This window comes from Xyrauchen texanus, chromosome 10 (assembly GCF_025860055.1).
Source record: "Xyrauchen texanus isolate HMW12.3.18 chromosome 10, RBS_HiC_50CHRs, whole genome shotgun sequence".
Lineage (NCBI taxonomy): Eukaryota > Metazoa > Chordata > Actinopteri > Cypriniformes > Catostomidae > Xyrauchen > Xyrauchen texanus.
In genome coordinates, this window is record NC_068285.1 from 47,977,227 (window position 1) to 47,996,077 (window position 18,851).

Consider the following 18,851-nt stretch of genomic DNA (forward strand, 5'->3'; position numbering starts at 1 on the left):
ATTGTTGCAAATGCTTCCGCACTTTGCACTTTCATTAAAAATGCATTGTCATTTCATACTTGTTATGCAGATTTGAACAAAAATTCACACAAAACAAAAAAATTGGATGTAGATATTTCTTTGTGGTATTTTTGCATTCTGAGCTGATGTGGTTTTTTGTCTAGCGGTGAGAACTGGAAATCTTTCCAAGTTTAACCAGGCATTGGATCAGTTTGGAGAGAAGTTCCAGGCCGACGGCACCTACACACTGATCATCCGTCTGAGACACAATGTCATCAAAACTGGTCAGTTCTGGAGTTCATAGTGCAAGTTATCTGTCTTCATCTTAATTTTTTACCAAGACTTACACAGAATCTTTGCAAATGTTGGGTAACATTTTACTTTGCTGGGTAGTATTATGTTTTATTATGCTGAATTAGAATAACTGGTGTTAAACAATTTCATTTCAGTGTTTTTAGCTTGAATACTAGCTAGCAGTTCAGCGGTTTGTGAAACAAATTGAATATTTAAATTCTTATTAGTTATACATCACGTATGAGTCCTGTTGGCACCAGATATTAAAATGTGTTTCGGGTGGTCTGATCACAAGTGTTCAGTGAAAACGCAGGTGTAAATGAGGTGCAAAACTTCACATGAGGTGGTCAAAAAAAATGTTTTTCTTTTTTCCGCGGTTTGTCATCATACCGTAACACACTTACGTAGAAAGTCATGAAATTCAGAGACCCTCGACATGAAATTTGTGTGGCCACATGTGATCGGATCACCTGAGATGCATTTTAATACCAGGTGTAAACGGGGCCTATGTTTTAAGATTGTATAGTTCTTTTGTTGGTGTTGATGTCACAGTAAAGAGAACTCTTGTAAAGCTGATGTTTTTAATGTGTTTGTGTAGGTGTGAGAATGATCAGTTTGTCGTACTCGCGGATCTCTCTTGCTGATATTGCTCAAAAACTGCAGCTGGACAGTCCTGAAGACGCGGAGTTCATCGTTGCCAAGGTCACTGTCACACCGATCTGTTGCACAAAGATGCAGTGATAAAACATGGATAATCACACTGTTTTCCTTCTGTTTTGAATTTGATGTATTTATGGAATGATTTTCAACTAGGGGTGTAATAAAATTGTACCGTACGATGCAACGCTCATCGTACGGTACAATTTTGTACAATACACACAATACCGTGTGTATTGTACGATACATAAACACATTATAGTGTAATTTTAAAACCAAGCAGCACAACATTGAGAGCCGCGGAACAGTCTCCTCCATGGAGAGGTAGCGTTGATCACTCGCAGGACAACAGAGCAGCCACACCTACAGTACATAGTACTTACACACACTGCAAGTAGATTTTACTGTAGCGATAAAGCTTGTCGATTTTCCAAACAATGGTGTCAGGTCCCAATGCTACAGTACATCAAACATGTCATTTTATTTACACCAACATCACCTTGCAAATTGGTGGATTTGCGAGGCAGAAACAGCAGCAGCAAGTTTAACAGCCGCCTCTCCCAACCGACACTTGAGCGTGTTACGCACAGGAAGACGCTCAAAAAACAAAAACACACATTTTCATCAGAGAAAATGGCTTATTCTTTTATTTTTCTCCTTTTTCTTCCCAATTTGGAATGCCCGATTCCCATAGCGCTCTCAAGTCCTCTTGGTGGCGTAGTGACTCGCCTCAATCCGGGAGGCAGAGGATGAATCTCAGTTGCCTCCGTTTCTGAGACCATCAATCCACGCATCTTGTCATGTGGCTTATTGACCGCGTGTAAAGGCTTCATGCTATTCTCCATGGTATCCATGCCCAACTCGCCACGTGCCCCACCGAGAGCGAACCACATTACGACCACGAGGAGGTTATACCATGTGACTGTACCCTCCCCATCCAATTTGGTTGCTTAGGAGACCGGGCTGGGAAGACAACAAAAGAAACCTGTGATTACATGAGGCTTATAATTCTCTGCTTCTGACTTTTAAATGCAAACCGCTTTGATATCAACACTTGCATGCATTGGATAAGCTGAAAATAACACCAGTAAATTTGACATGCAAAGTGAAACCGGGGGAAGAGTGCAAAAGAAATTGTGCTTGAAAGACATGTGCTGATCGGTTTTTGCTCAAACGGCTAAATAATATTGGACTGTGTGTATATACACACAAACCGATCAGCCACCACATTAAAACCACCTGACAGAAATTCTCAAACCAGCTGGCACAAACAATCAACCATATGATTATCTAATCAGCCAATCATATGGCAGCAGTGCATAAAATCATGCAGATACAGGTCAGGAGCTTCAGTTAATATTCACATCAACCGTCAGAATGTGGAAAAAACATTTCATCTCAGTTATTTGGAGCGTGGCATGATTGTTGGTGCCAGATGGGCTAGTTTGAGTATTTCTGTAACTACTGATCTCCTGGGATTTTCACGCAAAACAGTCTCTTGAATTTACTCCAAATGGTGCCAAAAACAAAAAACATCCAGAGAGCTGCAGTTCTGTGGACTGAATGAGAGAGTGGTTCGAACTGACAAACTCTACTGTAACTGAGATAACCGCACTGTACAATTGTGGTGAGAACAGCATCTCAGAACGCTATCCTGAGATGCAGGTTGTGGCTGATCTGTGTATATAGTTAAGGTCAGGTTACTCTTCTTTTTTGTTTTCTTCCCACCACTAAATAACATTTAAAAAAGTAATTTCCTTCCCACAGTTAACTTCAGCTTGCTCTCTAGGGGCTTTTAGACAACAAGGCATTATGTTCTACAAAGCTGCTTTGAAACAGTGTATTGTGAAAAGTGCTATTTTCTCATGAAAATTGTGAGTTCATATGAGTTTCTCATAACAATCAAACTAAATAAATTCAGTGCTGTTTTTAAGTTACTTTATTATAGAGCTCAACTTTTTGTTGCCAATGTCAGACACTGTTGTGTCATTTATGATTTAAAAGATATTTATGTTGAATCCTTGAATAAGTTTGAGTAAAACATTTGTGGGTGCTCATATCATGAGGCTGTATAATTTTCATCCATTTCCCAGGCGATCCGTGACGGTGTCATCGAGGCGAGCATAAACCATGAGAAGGGTTACGTTCAGTCTAAAGAGACCATGGATATCTACAGCACTCGAGAGCCACAGCTTGCTTTCCACCAGCGCATTTCGTTCTGTCTGGACATACACAACATGTCTGTCAAGGTACAAGGAATGTCTTTAGCTGGAATGAGTGTTAACTCAATCACAGGTCCCCAACTCTGTTTTTGATTTTTTTTTTACTGGTAAAAGACATGCATAAATGATGATGAAAGGCAAAATTGAAATGTCACGGATCAATATTTTGTTCAGCGTGCAAACTAGCTTCATAAACATTTTCTTTTCTACCATTGGATGTATATAATTTAACAATTTACACTTGAAACAACAATGAGAGCCGCATATAGGGCTTCAAATAGAAGGTACCAAAGGGAAAGTTTTTTCAGAACCACAATCAAAAATGATATTAAGATATTTTTAATGCATTTATAAGTTTTGGGTTTTTTTTATTTCTTTTTTTAAAGCAAACTGCAAAAAAATAGTTTACTCCGTTAACATTGATCCATTGCATTTTATATTTTGACTTTCATCACTTGTTTCTTTCATCAGAAAAGGTATTAACAAAATAAAAATTAAAAAAATTGTTTTTGGAAATTAGGGTTATTCCATATATCAATTCAATCATTATTGACTGCTAAAGTTGGCAGACTTTATACTGTTGTCTTCATATAACCCATGTCTCTGTGCAGGCAATGAGGTTTCCACCAAAGGCATACAACAAGGATCTTGAGTCAGCAGAGGTAAGAGAGATGTCTCTTCCCCACCTGTTCACTTTGGATAAAGCGAAGACATTCATGTGTTATCTGTATGTGTCCACAGGAGAGACGAGAGAGAGAGCAGCAGGATCTGGAATTTGCTAAAGAGATGGCAGAGGATGATGATGACAGTTTCCCATGAGTCTGAAGAACATCACCTTTATTTCATTTGTCTCATTCTGTTTTGCTCCCCACATCTGTAGAAATGACACGTCTGCTCTTCACATGAACTTCCGTTCAACTGCGTTCTTCTCATGACCATGAACAAGCTGTGTGATGTGACATCATGAATGCATCATCGTTTTTGTTCTCCAGTTGTATACTGTCATGCATGGTTGTTTTTTCCACTCCCAAATCTTTACATGCATCCCTGTTTTATATAGGTGCATTCATATAAATAATGAATGTTCTTTAACATTTGGTTTGCAACAATAAATAGTCACAAAATGTTAAACTTTGCCTGGCTTCCCCAAATTAACCACAATTCAAAATTGTAAGAGATAGATGGAATTGGTGATGAGTAGTGCTTTACTGACTGGGAAAATTTGTCTCGTGGCTCTGCGATGATGTAGGATTTTCTGGGGTGAACTGATTGTTGGTGTTTAATGTTTGATAGTTTGTTTTTCTTCAATTAAAATTAAGCACAGCTTCAGATACATGTGTGTTTGGTTTGAGGATTGAATGTGAAGGAATTATTTGATACATTTAGACATAGATTAAGAAACCGTAGGCAAATTAAGCCACACTTTAGAACAGCTTCTGTTTGTGGATGGAATGCTTCCATACTGAGAACTGATTTTCTCTCAGTTTGAAGAATTCTAATGTTCTCTACAGTTTCAAAATTAGAATGAGAATATTAGACAGGACTGAGTTTGTAGAGATCCCAGCAGTGCAACAAATTCAGCAGACCTCAATTTTAAGAACTGATCCAAAAGAGCATCACAGCCATGAATTTTTAAAGGAATTTTACGATTCCTATTTACAATTCTGGTTCCTTAAAGGTTCCAGTAATTCTTCTAGTACTTCTTTTAAAAGAATTATTTGGAAATGACAAATGCAATTTTTATTGTATTTACTACCCTGTGCTGCATGTTACCCAAAAATGAGATTTCAGATTTATACAAAGCAGATATAAACTATCTAGAAATTTAAAAGGTGTATTTGCAGAATTTTAGAGACATAAATACAATCCAATAATTGAGCCTAACTATATTTTAAATAAATCTAAACCAAAAAGAAATGTGATGGTATATTTAATTATTTTATAAAATTCCACTTATTACAAAAAAACTCATGGATCATTAATTAAACTTGTCGTAGGAACAATCAGTCAGTATTAGGGTTGCAACGGTATGAGATTTTCATGGTATGATAACCGTCTCAGAAAATGTCACGGTATATGGTATTACACAATTACTATGCTAAAAAATAAATAAATAAAATGACCCTTCTGTTTTCACTGATAAAACACTATTATAATTTAAACTTGAAACAATTTATTTTATTGAAGTATGTGAAAAAAAGTCTACCTTTTGAAAATAGAAAAAAATAAAGCTAACAGAAATATAAACATGATAAAAAAACATAATGTAACTAACATGTTATATAACTAAAGCATGTTAGTTTACATGTTAAATGAACTATTAAATGAAAGATAACATCAGCTGTGTGAGCTTTTAAGGTAATGTCCTATGATTATTAACAGTTAACATATACTGCTCCTGTCTGTACCTTTAACTCAGTGCTTCTCAACTGGTGTTGCTTCAGGACAGATTTTACATTGGAAATCAAGCGTCGACCTTGCCATAGATCAAACATAACCTGTATTTAATGTATCCTGGGTCGCATTTCCTTTTATGTTGCATAGTTTTGTTCAACGATTTCCAGTACAAGGACATGCATCAAGTGACATTATTTTTGTTGTTGATGTCAACAACAAAATCTACAGTTGTCTCTCCCCTTTCAAAAATTGAAGAGCATATTTACTTATATGAGCCCATTATTATCCCATTTGTTACCTAATATTACATATTTATACACATATTACACAGAAGGAAAGGCTCCTCATTACAATGGTCAGTGTGCTAGTCTTAAATAATAGTAATAATAATAATAAATTAATGTATTTATAAAAAATAAATACTAGCTGAAACACATCTTGAAACTTTAACTAAAACTGCCACTGTTGATATAAAATGAGGTCTAATAGATTCTACCTTTAGATTATTTAAAATGAAACATTTTGTCAAAATATAACAGTTTCTTTTACTCATGTGGAATCCTGAAACAAATTTGTAAAGGTGATGTGTGTAATTATTCATATTTTTAACTATTTTTGTAAAGGGGCCCACATCGGGCTTTAAGTAGTGCATGGGGGCACATTGTATTACTTTTGAGATCCAATGTTCTGCATTGATTTGGTTTCTGTATCTTTTAAGCCCAGAAATAGTTGTGTACTCAATTTTCTGAAGTGTATCTGTGACTAATAGGACTATTCTGCAATTGCCTAAAGTATTGTATTGCTCTACAAAGATAGATACTTTTTTATCAGGCATTAAAAAACTGAATATAGGCGGAGATTATAAATTCCCGATTAATTTATTATTCAGTTTTAATAATAATAATAATAAACTTTTAATGTTTGTCGCAAAGCGGGCGAGTTTATTGGTTTTTTTTTTCTAAAACTTTAACCGTTTACATGCTAAAAGAGTCATGGTTGCCAGATTGCACAAAATACCTATAACACTAGGTGGAATATTTCCAATTTGCGCAAGTATAAATCTCAAACTGGGGGTGTTTCGTCTCTTATCCGGCAATCCCGAGAATGTTAAAATGAGTCGCGGGCCACATTAAACCACGTGGTGGGCCTGATCCAGCCCAACTTGGGCGGCTGCCGAAATATCTTCAATTGGAGAACCATGGCATTGTTCTTTCCCTGCTGTCTGCGATCCGAATAGACCAGTTGAGAAACACAGCTTTAACTCACACACAAACTCATGTCAGACCCCCTCGCCTCACTTCTCTCAGACATTTTCTCCGCTGCGTGCACGGGTGCGTGTGTGTCGCAAGCTGACTAGTCTGACAGACAGACAAGGAATAAAGGAGATGCGCACGTGAGATTCTCCGTCCGGTTGCATTTTTTTCTCAATACTGTAGATAAGCAAATGTACATGGTATGATAACCGTCAATTTTCAAACCGTGGTATACCGTGAAACCGGTATACCGCTGCAACCCTAGTCAGTAACACTGCTTGATTGAATAGAGACACAGCAGGTCATCATTAAATAAACAGTATGTAGCGTAATGTTGTTCTACACGCTTGTGAGACTTAAACAGTTCTTATTGCATTTTGAGTTTGACATTCATAAGAGTAAACAGAAACGCTGTATATTAAAAAGTACTGGCGCATTGGAATGGTCCTTTCGGGATCGAACTATTCCGGAAGCACCGGATGTTTTGCTCTGTAGATTAAAAAGAACTGGCTCGTTTGAGATGAGAACATTCTGCGCAGAACCGATTACCTAGAAATCTGTCCAACTTGCTGTGATATCATGAGACATGTATTGTTGTGTCCTGTGTTAAACAGTTCTCCTGGGGAGAAAAGAAGAGAAGCAGAGAACTGATTAGGGTTAGTGAGTGAGCGTTATGAATTGTTGTTGTTACAGAAAATAATGATGTCGTGATTATACACACCCGGTCCCTTAGCAGGCTAATTAAGCCTCCAAGAGTGATAAAGGCAGACTGCAGAAGGTGGTGTGACGAGAGAGAGAGAGAGAGAGAGAGAGAGAGATTGTTTGCGGTCAGCTGACCGTCATGTGTGTGTTTGTGTCTTTTGTTTAAGTTTCTCATTAAACTATTATTTATATTGTCAAGCCGGTTCTCGCCTCCTCCTTTCCCTTATATTCCCTTTACACCGACCAGCTTTACCAACATTCCTTAGAGCATGTGCCTCAGACAAGTCACTTACATGCCTGGCAGATCTCAAACGTTTTGTTCCCTGAACATCTGCCGACATGACATTTTTTTCCTTTTGGCAGGCGGGAAAGGGGTTAGAGGAAAAAGTCGCTTCTGTGCTACTACACCTACTGCATTTTTTGATGCGCACAAAGCTCCTTTACCAGCTCAAGAATAAATTGCTTTCTGCTGATGGTTACGCTAATGCACTGTTTGTACAGAATGTGTGCATTAATTGCAGCCAGGTCCAAGATGTTGTAAAACACAGCTACAGGCCAGCAACGGGATCCACCCTTTACCAAGTACAGTCATGCCATCTGGTCCATTACATCAACGCCAACTTTAGTGCTATTATAGTGGGAAATTGTATTGGGCAGTTTCTTTGCACCATTATCAGTTGAAACCGTCTGATGCATTGAACTCTGGATGCATTTTTCTTTGGCTTTGCCTGATAAATTGTGAGTGTGACTTCTGTGAGTATGAAAATCTTTCAGACTGTGCCTGTGTACATGGGGGCGTCTCTCGTCTGATTTTATTCATTGTGCCAACAATGGTGGTTTTGTTCGTCAAAAGATTGTTTGCCAGTTGCAACAAGGTGAAGAAATTGTCTGTCGTTACATTTCTTCCCTTTCCTGGGGAAGGCTCAACCAGACGCATGACAGCATGACCGATAACCGCTGACCAGACAGCCTACTGTCATCTTTGTGCATTCAACATTTATTTTGTTTCAACATTAGAGGCCACACAGAATTTTATGCCAAATTTGTCCGGTTTATTGGCCATGTACTGTGTGAAATGACAGCACACCTTGGTAGGGAACATGGTATTAACAACTGTTATATTTTCATCGGGCGTTTATGAAGCAATGCTGTTTTTCACAAATTTGTGAAATATCTCAGATATCATGGCAAATCTATCTATCACAAGGCGGGCAGCTCTCATGTTCTTGTCATCAAAGCGCAGATAGCGCATTTCTGTTGCGACATTGTCTCTTTGAAAAAAGAGTGTCCAAATTAATTAGATCTAAAGACATTCAATCTCATGCTTTTGCCTCCCGTAACACCTCTCAAATAAATGAGACCAACAAATGCTTTTAGTTCGTCATCTGTCAGTTTGAACTTTTAAGCATTATTCTTTATATACTATACATATATACTTTTTTTTTTTTTTTATGCCTTGTTGATGCTAGAGGTCAGAGGAGAATGGGCCGACTGATTAAAACTGATAGAAGAGCAACTTTGCCTGAAATAACCACTCGTTACAACCGAGGTATGCAGCAAAGCATTTGTGAAGCCACAACATGCACAACCTTGAGGCGGATGGGCTACAACAGCAGAAGACCCCACCGGGTACCACTCATCTCCACTACAAATAGGAAAAAGAGGCTACAATTTGCAAGAGCTCACCAAAATTGGACAGTTGAAGACTGGAAAAATGTTGCCTGGTCTGATGAGTCTCGATTTCTGTTGAGACATTCAGATGGTAGAGTCAGAATTTGGCGTAAACAGAATGAGAACATGGATCCATCATGCCTTGTTATCACTATGCAGGCTGGTGGTGGTGGTGTAATGGTGTGGGGGATGTTTTCTTGGGCCCCTTAGTGCCAATTGGGTATCGTTTAAATGCCACGGTCTACCTGAGCATTGAGCATCCCTTTATGGCCACCATGTACCCATCCTCTGATGGCTACTTCCAGCAGGATAATGCACCATGTCACAAAGCTCGAATCATTTCAAATTGGTTTCTTGAACATGACAATGAGTTCACTGTACTAAAATGGCCCCCACAGTCACCAGATCTCAACCCAATAGAGCATCTTTGGGATGTGGTGGAACGGGAGCTTCGTGCCCTGGATGTGCATCCCACAAATCTCCATCAACTGCAAGATGCTATCCTATCAATATGGGCCAACATTTCTAAAGAATGCTTTCAGCACCTTGTTGAATCAATGCCACGTAGAATTAAGGCAGTTCTGAAGGCGAAAGGGGTCAAACACAGTATTAGTATGTGTTCCTAATAATCCTTTAGGTGAGTGTATATATATATATATATATATATATATATATATATATATATATATATATATATATATATATATATATATATATATATATATATATATGCTACACACATGCATACAAAATTATTGTAGGACAATATACTACAAGTGAGCCCTTGCGCCATCTGCTGGGAGAAAGGGGAATTGCAGCATTCAACAGCAAAAATAAATATGACGTGAGCGCTAGGCGGCCGTCAATTCACAGAATTAGAAGTAAAATACCTTAAAACTAGCTTTTCCTGGTGCGATTTTGAAAATGTAGCAATAAAACTCAAATATCTAGGAAAAGTCAAGAAAGTATAGGGTCCTGGAATTTGATCGAGTGCAAAGATTGATTTTTTTCTTAAAGCACGACGGTCAGATGAGCGCATAGGCTACTCGGCTGTTCTAGTGTTAAATGACAAAACTGCTCCTACCACTTTGCAACCTATAGACTTACCTGACGGTCCTTGGCAGAAACTTGGACTTGACATTGTCAGACCTTTTTCAGAATTTTGCACCTGGATGTCGCTTTGCTATCTGCTTAGTGGACTAGGCTACTATGTACCGGCAAGTGGCCTGAAGTGGCATTTGCTTCTCAAGTCATTTCTGTGCTGCGTTCTATTTTTGCTCTTGAAGGTAACCCCTTGTTTATTGTTACAGAAAATAAATTTCTTTCAATTTCTTTCATCTGCCTTTGCTGAATTCCTGTCGGAAAGAGGCATCAAATAGTTGCGCACGAGCGTGAACCACCCCCAGTGCAACTGTGCAGTTGAGCGTTGAAATCGGCGCTTTTGTCAGCTGATAGTGAGGGAAAAACATGGAAACCTGCAGTTACTGAGTTTTTGCAGAGCTGCTGCATTACAACACGCTTCACAACTGGTGTTTCACCATCTGAACTCCTGGAAAATGAGAACAAATGTGGACCTTTTTTCCTGTGCAGGAGAAGAGTGACAAATGTGCTGACGTAAAAACAAACAGTTGAAAAGCCAAAACTACTGACACCAGAAGAACAGTTAAACATATATTCTACAATGAGGGAGATCTGGTGAGAGTCAGGAAACTGTAACATGTACCTAAGGGTAGTCCCAAATATACACAACCCTTGTCTGTTCGTCAACAAATAGGATAAAACACTGCTGAGTGATGTACAAAAATTGAATGGAATGAGGCTTACTAAGTTCCCTCCTCAACATAAAGGGAGTTTCCATTGTGTAGCCTACTATGCTGCTGACGTAAGGGTACTCAGAATTTCATATGTCTGTAATTTTAATACTCTGATTCACATAGCTCAAAGTACTTATATGCTAAATGTGTATTAATGTTACTGTTCTGTAATATTGTTTACAAAATAAGTACTTAGTATATGGTGGTCGATGTAGAACAGGCACTTAGTAACTTTAACTAAGGGGGGGATTTTGTGTCTTGTGTTAAACAGTAGAAGTCGCTCCTGGGGAGTCCTCCGGAGGTCGCATTTGTCGGCCGCATACCTTTCGTTTAATTCTTACATTTTTTATATATTGTAAATGCCTTTTATGTATATGCATTTACATTTACACAATTTTTAACCTTTTTGCATTCCCAATAAAACAATCAAATAAAAAATTAAACGAGACGTATGCGGCAGACAAATGCGACCTCCGGAGGATGCATCCTTCCAAACGAGACTGGAACTGCAGACATAAGATCGGAGGCGACGTCACGGAGAGTGCACGGAAGGAACATTCACCAGCGGCGACATTACAGCGGCATATATCAGAAATGTATAAACAATTTTAGGTACGTCAGTAGTAGGTATTATATATGGTATGACAAAAATGATTTATGACCTATGATTTACAACCTTACAGGTGTACATTTGACCTTTGCTTCCTCTCCCTCCCTCCGGCAGGTGTACAGGATGTGGTATGACGTGTTTGGTCAGCTCTTCTGATATCCCCATGCTGTAGCCAAGCCCATCTGTGTATTTAAAAGAGTAAAAATGATTAATCTTTAATGATGTACAATGTTTAATGGAAAACTGAGATGACAAAATAATGTAGGCCTATGATATAAGACTAAAAATAGTGATTGATTAAATAATTCATTGATGTAATCACTGAGATGTTTTTTCAAAAACATATTAAAGTAATGTGTGTGGGTCATAAAAAGTAGTATTACATTTAAAATGTGTTTAAATGATGTGTCTTTAATGGGGTGTAATGCTTGGTGACAAAACTAAGATGTTAAAATAACGTTTGGTGACAAAACTGAGATGTTAAAATAATGCTTGGTATAAGACTTCTTTTTTTTTACTTTTAACAAAGCGGTGATATTGTGTTTCTAAACAGTGGATATTGACTGAAGCAAACTCATTCAGATGTTCACTTTAAAATGAGGAAAAAATGGTTAACAAATTTGACTCTGTTAATTTTACTTTTAACAGAGGAGAAAAGGTGTTTTTTAAACAAAATGTATCAAGTTTCAAGCACAACAAATTTACTTTAAAAATGATTAAAAAAAACTTGAACATAAATGTGTTTAACAGTTTTATTTCCACAAAAAACATTTGAAATGAAATAGTATGCATTACATTTAAAAATGTATCTTTAGCACAAATAATCTTACATTTTCTGTTCAAAGTCCTTTCACAAGAGCATTCAAAATGACTAAAGGGGGCAAGAGCTCCCGGTGGGTGGAGTTTAAACCCGCTGTTAAGACATATAGGATCTTTATTTCACAACATCCTTTCTCTTAGGAAGCTTGTGTTTTTTAAAAGTAATTATTTGACCAGAATGATGTCACCTGTTTGCAGTCAGATGCTGGAACAGGAAGTTTTTGTTTTTTATTCCCCAGTTTTAAAAGTGTCATCTCTCTTAGGATTTTTTTTTTTTTTTAAACTGTTAAGGCATTTGGTGCGAGTCAGGATAAAGGGGGAGTTTGTGTCTGTATTCCCATGGGAAAATGTTTCAGACAAATATCTTGCGGGGTTTGTTAAGATTTCGAAGTGTCATTTTAAATCTTTGATCTCTGAATATTTCACAACAAAAATGGGGGTGGTATATTTACAGTCCTTTTAAATTACATAAAGCATAGATTAAACTATCAATCCACTAGGCATCCAAAATGACTTAATAATTTATATGACAGGGGTGGGTGAGAAACAGATCAATATTTAAGTCAATTTTTGCTAGAAATTCTTCTCTCTGCCCAGTAGCTGGCGATATGCATGAAGAAAGTGAAAGTTAAAGTGGAGATTGACTGAGCAGGGAGGAGAATTAATTGTAAAAAAAAAATAATTATATATTGATCTGTTTCTCACCACATCTATCATATCACTTCTGAAGACATGGATTAAACTACTTTTATGCTGATTTATGTGATTTGTGGAACTTAAATATTTTAGCACTGATTCACTTTCATTGTATGGACAAAAGAGTGGAGATATTCTTCTAAAAATCTTAATTTGTGTTCTGCAGAAGAATGAAAGTCATACACATCCAGGATGGCATGAGGGTGAGTAAATGATGGGAGAATTGTCATTTTAGGGTGAATTATTCCTTTTTAAGCGTGATGTAGCTCCTGTACCAAACAACTTTTTCCATTCCCGCTCCACCTCCTCTATTGTGCATGACATGACATGCCAAGTGATCCTGCTTATTTAGCATTTTTTTGCATTCCTTGCTTTGTTTTGAACATATTTAACAACAATAACGCTCTGTCAGCATTAAGGGAAATTTAGACCCTACACATAAACTGATTTTAATGTAATTGTTTAATACATTATGATTTAAAATGGTGATCAGTGTATTGAAAATAACTTTTTAATATTTTCATTTCTGTTATCATGTCTCCCATTTATTTTTTGGAATCAGATTCATGTAGCTTATCATAGATAAGTGTTGTATTTAAAAAATTGGCATACAGTGTTCATTATAATGGGGCATAGGTTTTGCAACTCAGTACTCAATACTCACGATTACTTTAAATGAGCTTCTCATTTACTCTTACTTGAGTAGTTTTTGGACAACTACTTTTACTCTACTCACAATAAATGTTTTGGGAAGTAACAGTACTTCTATTTGAATATAATGTTTTCAGTACTCTTTCCACCCTTGGTCAACATCAGACAGGGTGCACATAGACTGGGTTTGAATATGACACTTCATTCAATGTTATTGTAAGATGTTTCTGCAAACGTAATATAATATGTCTTTTGAGCTACACCCACCCAAAAATGCTGATCCAACTTAGATATATTTGCTCTTCCAAAATGTTATGTTTTTTTACAGTGTATGCAACTAGGGACGTGCACTGACATTTTGGGGGGTAGGCGCTCAATAGGAAAAAAAGGGCACTTCTCATAATTATTTATTATTTATTTTATTTTATTTTTTAAACAAAACATTAAATATATTAACACAACTCTGACTTCCTTACCAATTTATTTTAATTCCCTCACACTCACGCAATTGTTTCATACTCAACAGATTTCTACTAAATAATCACACAAAGACCATGATCTTCTTTAGTATCACTAGGTTTATCACAAGAGCAGGCAACAACAAAGGAAACTATGCCACAATGTGCATGTTTTCTATGCTACTAGTTTCAAGTATATATTTAGAATAAATGACTGCACCAAGGAGAGACACATAGTTTCACTAATAATTTGTTTATTTTGCACAAGGCAATAAATTGTTTATATTATTTTGGTGTTCCTGGAATACATAACACTTCAATGTATGCAAATTAGCACATTTTAATTAGTTAATGCCTAATTTGCCTATCAATGTGGCAATTGTGATGATGTAATTAGACCATTTTTACTGTATTCATCCATTAAGTACATTACATTAGCCTGTATGGCCATGATATATTGCCTTCGCTAATCTAACTTGTTACATTAGCTTACTAGCTAATGTAACAAGTTAGCTTAGCGAAGGCAATGTATCATGGCCATACAGGGCATGAGCTCATGAGTCAGGCATGATAGCAAGACACAATGATAGCAAGACACAAGTTAAATATATTTGTCTTTTGGCTTATTAGCGTAAAGGCAATATATCATGGCCATACAGGGCATGAGCTCATGAGTCATGCATGATAGCAAGACACAATGATAGCAAGACACAAGTTAAAAATATTTGTCTTTTGACTTATTAGCGTAAAGTCAAGGCACTGGTAGCTTAGTCTTTTGTTCATCACCACCTCCACACAAGCCAAGAAAAACACAACTGGGATAGGAGCTGGGAGGGGCTGCTGCCTACCTGTCTGTGTGTCTGATGTGCTGAGGTGTGCTGCGCTGAGGGAGGGAGGGAGGGAGGTCATCTTCCGACCTCATATTTAGATTTTTTTATTCAATAAATATATTTATTTGATAGGGAAGCTGTGTGCAAACAGGAATATATATATTCATTTATATAAAAAAAGAAAAAATAGCACCCCTGAAAAAAGGGCACTTTCTCTCGAGGAAGAAAAAGTGCAGGTCCTCAAGCCCCTTTTTTGGGAACAGCTTTAGGTGTGACTAGCTGTGAATATGTGTGCAACATGTCAATGAACCATTGGATGCATCTGCGGCAGGGCTATAAATAGATGCGTCACAGGTGTCAGGTATTTTGTCTGAAGAGCAGTCCTGGGGCATCCCAGTGCGGCAATGAAGCGCAGCATCTATTTCTCTTTTAAAAAAGATACACTTCTGATGCTGCGCTGAAAAGCGCCTTGGGAACAAGAATACCCACGCCGCCGCACTGTGGCTGTCCGGACCCCCTACGATTGTGTAGTGTGCTCACAAGTGCGTGAGAGGTCTCAGACATGAGCTTGAGATGTCGACTCAAGGACATATGAGCCCGGAGTAGCAGGAACATCCAAATTATAAAACTGATGAATGTGTGCGGAGAGGACCAACCTGCCGCATCACAAACATGCTGCAGAGGGAGACCTCTAGCCAAGGCTTTAGAGGAGGCGAGCCCTCTGGTAGAGTGAGTCCTGATACCTACTGGCGAAGCTTAACCGCGCACCTCGTAGGCCAGGGGAGTAGCGTCCCTCACCCAATGCGACATAGTCTGCTTGGTGGTGGCCGCCCCCCTGTTGTGGCCCCCATGGCAAAGAATTGTTGCCCTGACTTACGCCACTGGCTAGTGTGGTGGACATAAGACTGAAGGGCACAGACTGGACAAAGTCCATCAAGGTGCGGCAAGCCGAAATGGCAGCCACATAGACCCTGAGAGTAGCGGGGCATATGCCTGCTGACAGTCTTTCCTGCAGAAAGTCCAGTACTGAAGCAATCTGGCAGTTAACTGGATCTGCATTACTACATATTACGGCAGTTATATGCACTGCACCATCTTTCAAAGACACCCCTAACTTCTAGTAGAGGGAAATGAATACAGGCACATTCTGGGCCATGTATGCACCGGGGGGCTGGGTGACTCAGAGAGAGGTAGGGGAGACATTGTGCTGTTTGTTGAGGCAAAGAGGTCCACTTCTGCCCTGTAAAATCTCACAGAGATTTGTTCCAAGTAGAGGGAGCCTTAGCACTTAAAATGGTCTCGATGGGGGGCCAAGATGGCGGCATGAGAGGTGGATGCTTTTGCTGATGCTCCTGCCTCACTCAATATAGAATTCATAATTTGTTCAGTTGAGTACGTAATTTAATCAATTTTGGCAATGCAACCTGAGGTACTATGTCATTAGAAACATTTTGGCCTGATTCTTTTGTGAAAATGCCGAAACCAGTGAAGAAACTCGAGAAAAAGGATCTACCTGTGGACGCAGCTAGCGAGGATTCCCACACGAGCGACGATGTTGGCCAGCTTGATCCAGCGTTATCCAGGGCGCTACAGGAGATGACTGAGAAAATCACAAAGGTGATTGACGATAAGCTGAGGTCGCTTGCACAGACTATCCAAGCCCATTTGCAACAACTTGAGCAAACGACGGGCAGACTTAATGAAGCCGAGAACAGAATTGCTGAGGCCGAGTCGTCAGTCGATTCAGCGAACGTGCGGCTTCAGTCTCTCGCGCGTCAAGTTTCGTCACTCGCCGAACACCTGGATGATATAGAAAATCGAGGTCGGAGGAAAAATCTACGCATCATTGGCCTTCCTGAAAATGCTGAAGGAACTAATCCGACCGCATTTCTTCAGTCTTGGATCCCAGAGTTCCTCGGCATCGAAACAAAGTCGGGGATGCTTAAACTGGAGAGAGCTCATCGCATCTCTATGCCGAAAGCTGACGCCAGGGGTAGGCCTCGTCCGCTTATTGTTCGCTTCCACAACTTTCAGAATAAACAGCAGGTTGTGGATGCCAGCAGATGTGAGGCACAAAAAAGAGATCTGATATACAACGGCTGTAAAATATCGTTCTATCAGGATTTTTCCGCTGCTGTTCAACGCGGCTTACACAGTTTTATGGACCGTTTCGTTTACCGCCTGCCTCAGTGGTATGTTGAAAAAGTAATGTTAACTTAGTCCTGTTTGATTTCGTACTCTCTAAATTGTCAATGAGTGAGACAGGTTGCGTTAAAGTGCATGGTTACTTGAGTTGTTTAGTGTGTCCTTATCAGCCATACTCTCTTTGAGGTCTGCACAGCAAGAGCCTATTGCGCTGAACAGCCCTTTATTGTTGCGCATCGTTCCCCTTGTTATAGGGGAAATACCCCTCGTAAATGTATTGTTCATTGTTTTTTTTTTTTGTTTTTTGTTTTTTTATATATTTGTTATAATGTTCACTGTTGAAGTTTGGGCAGGCTCTTTTTCATTTGAGTACTTAATTTGTTACTTTATAAAAAGGGAAGAGCAGTTCCATATCTTTGTATTTGCTCTATTCATTAATATTTGCTCTATACATTAATGTTGGGTAGTAAACTAAGAATATGCACTTGGAATGTTAGGGGTTTGCATGGAACACTGAAATTGAGGAGGGTAATGTCTATTCTTGTTAAGGAAAAGGTAGATATTACTCTACTACAGGAAACACATCTGGATGATGAGCCACATTTAAAGTTAAAACACAGTTGGATTGGCCAAATATTTTTTTCATCATTCACAACTAGTAGTAGAGGGGTTGCTATACTTATTAATAAGAACATCCCCTTTAATATTGTGAAGAGTGACAAAGACCGATTTGGTAGATATGTTTATCTTAATGGGGTTCTGTATGGGGAAGAGGTGTCGTTGCTAAATGTGTATTTTCCTCCAAACTTTTCCCCTGAATTTCTCACGTCAACCCTTGCTAAATTCTCTGTATATCTCTCTGAAACACTTATAACTGGAGGGGATTTTAATTTCCTGATGAACCCTTTGATGGACAAATGGCCTGTTAGAAATCCCTCTCATACTAAGCAGTCAAAGACATTAGTAGCTATCTGTGAAGAACTAGACTATTTGGATATTTGGTGAACTTTAAACCCCACAAAAAGGGACTTTACCTTCTATTCTGCCCCACACAAATTTCACACAAGAATTGACTATTTTTTCATTAATAAGCTGTTTTTGCAATCGATCGGCTTTGAGTTGGGTAACATTTTAGTATCAGATCATGCCGCTATATATTTAGATATATTAGTTCAGGGAGTCCCACAACAAACAAAAAGATGCCGTTTTAACACTAGCTTACTTAAGGATATGGCTTTTCTCTCTTTTTTTTTGTACAGAACTCAAAATATTTCTTTCAATTAACTCCACTGACTCAGTTAGCCCATCTTTAGTATGGGAAACTTGCAAAGCATATATTAGAGGGCTGACTATTTCATACTCATCTAGCAAGCGACACAGACAATTGGCAAAGCAGAAACTTCTTGAAACTGAACTTGATAATGCTAAAAAGGAATTTAATGCAACATCAGACTCTAAAATACTTGAAAGAATATCTAACCTTAGGACCTCTTTGGATTTGTTGTTAACACAAAAAGCTAATACAAATTTTTTATTTTCTAAGCAGAAATTGTATGAGCATGGTAACAAACCCAGTAAATATCGAAAAATAAATAGTAAATATTGCTCAGTTGACTAAGATTAGGGTAAAAC

The 18,851-nt window shown here is 38.3% G+C and overlaps 1 protein-coding gene across 1 annotated transcript in view; it reads left to right on the plus strand.

The window, feature by feature from the left end:
• Positions 1-6,216, plus strand: part of LOC127650233 (26S proteasome non-ATPase regulatory subunit 3-like) — a 52,505-nt gene extending 46,289 nt beyond the window's left edge. The window contains exons 8-12 of the mRNA XM_052135539.1: positions 165-284; positions 893-996; positions 3,045-3,200; positions 3,785-3,835; positions 3,915-6,216. Coding sequence (XP_051991499.1) covers positions 165-284; positions 893-996; positions 3,045-3,200; positions 3,785-3,835; positions 3,915-3,992 — 509 coding nt within the window. The 3' untranslated portion in view covers positions 3,993-6,216. The remainder of the gene's footprint in view (positions 1-164; positions 285-892; positions 997-3,044; positions 3,201-3,784; positions 3,836-3,914) is intronic.
• The last annotated feature ends 12,635 nt before the right edge of the window (positions 6,217-18,851 follow it).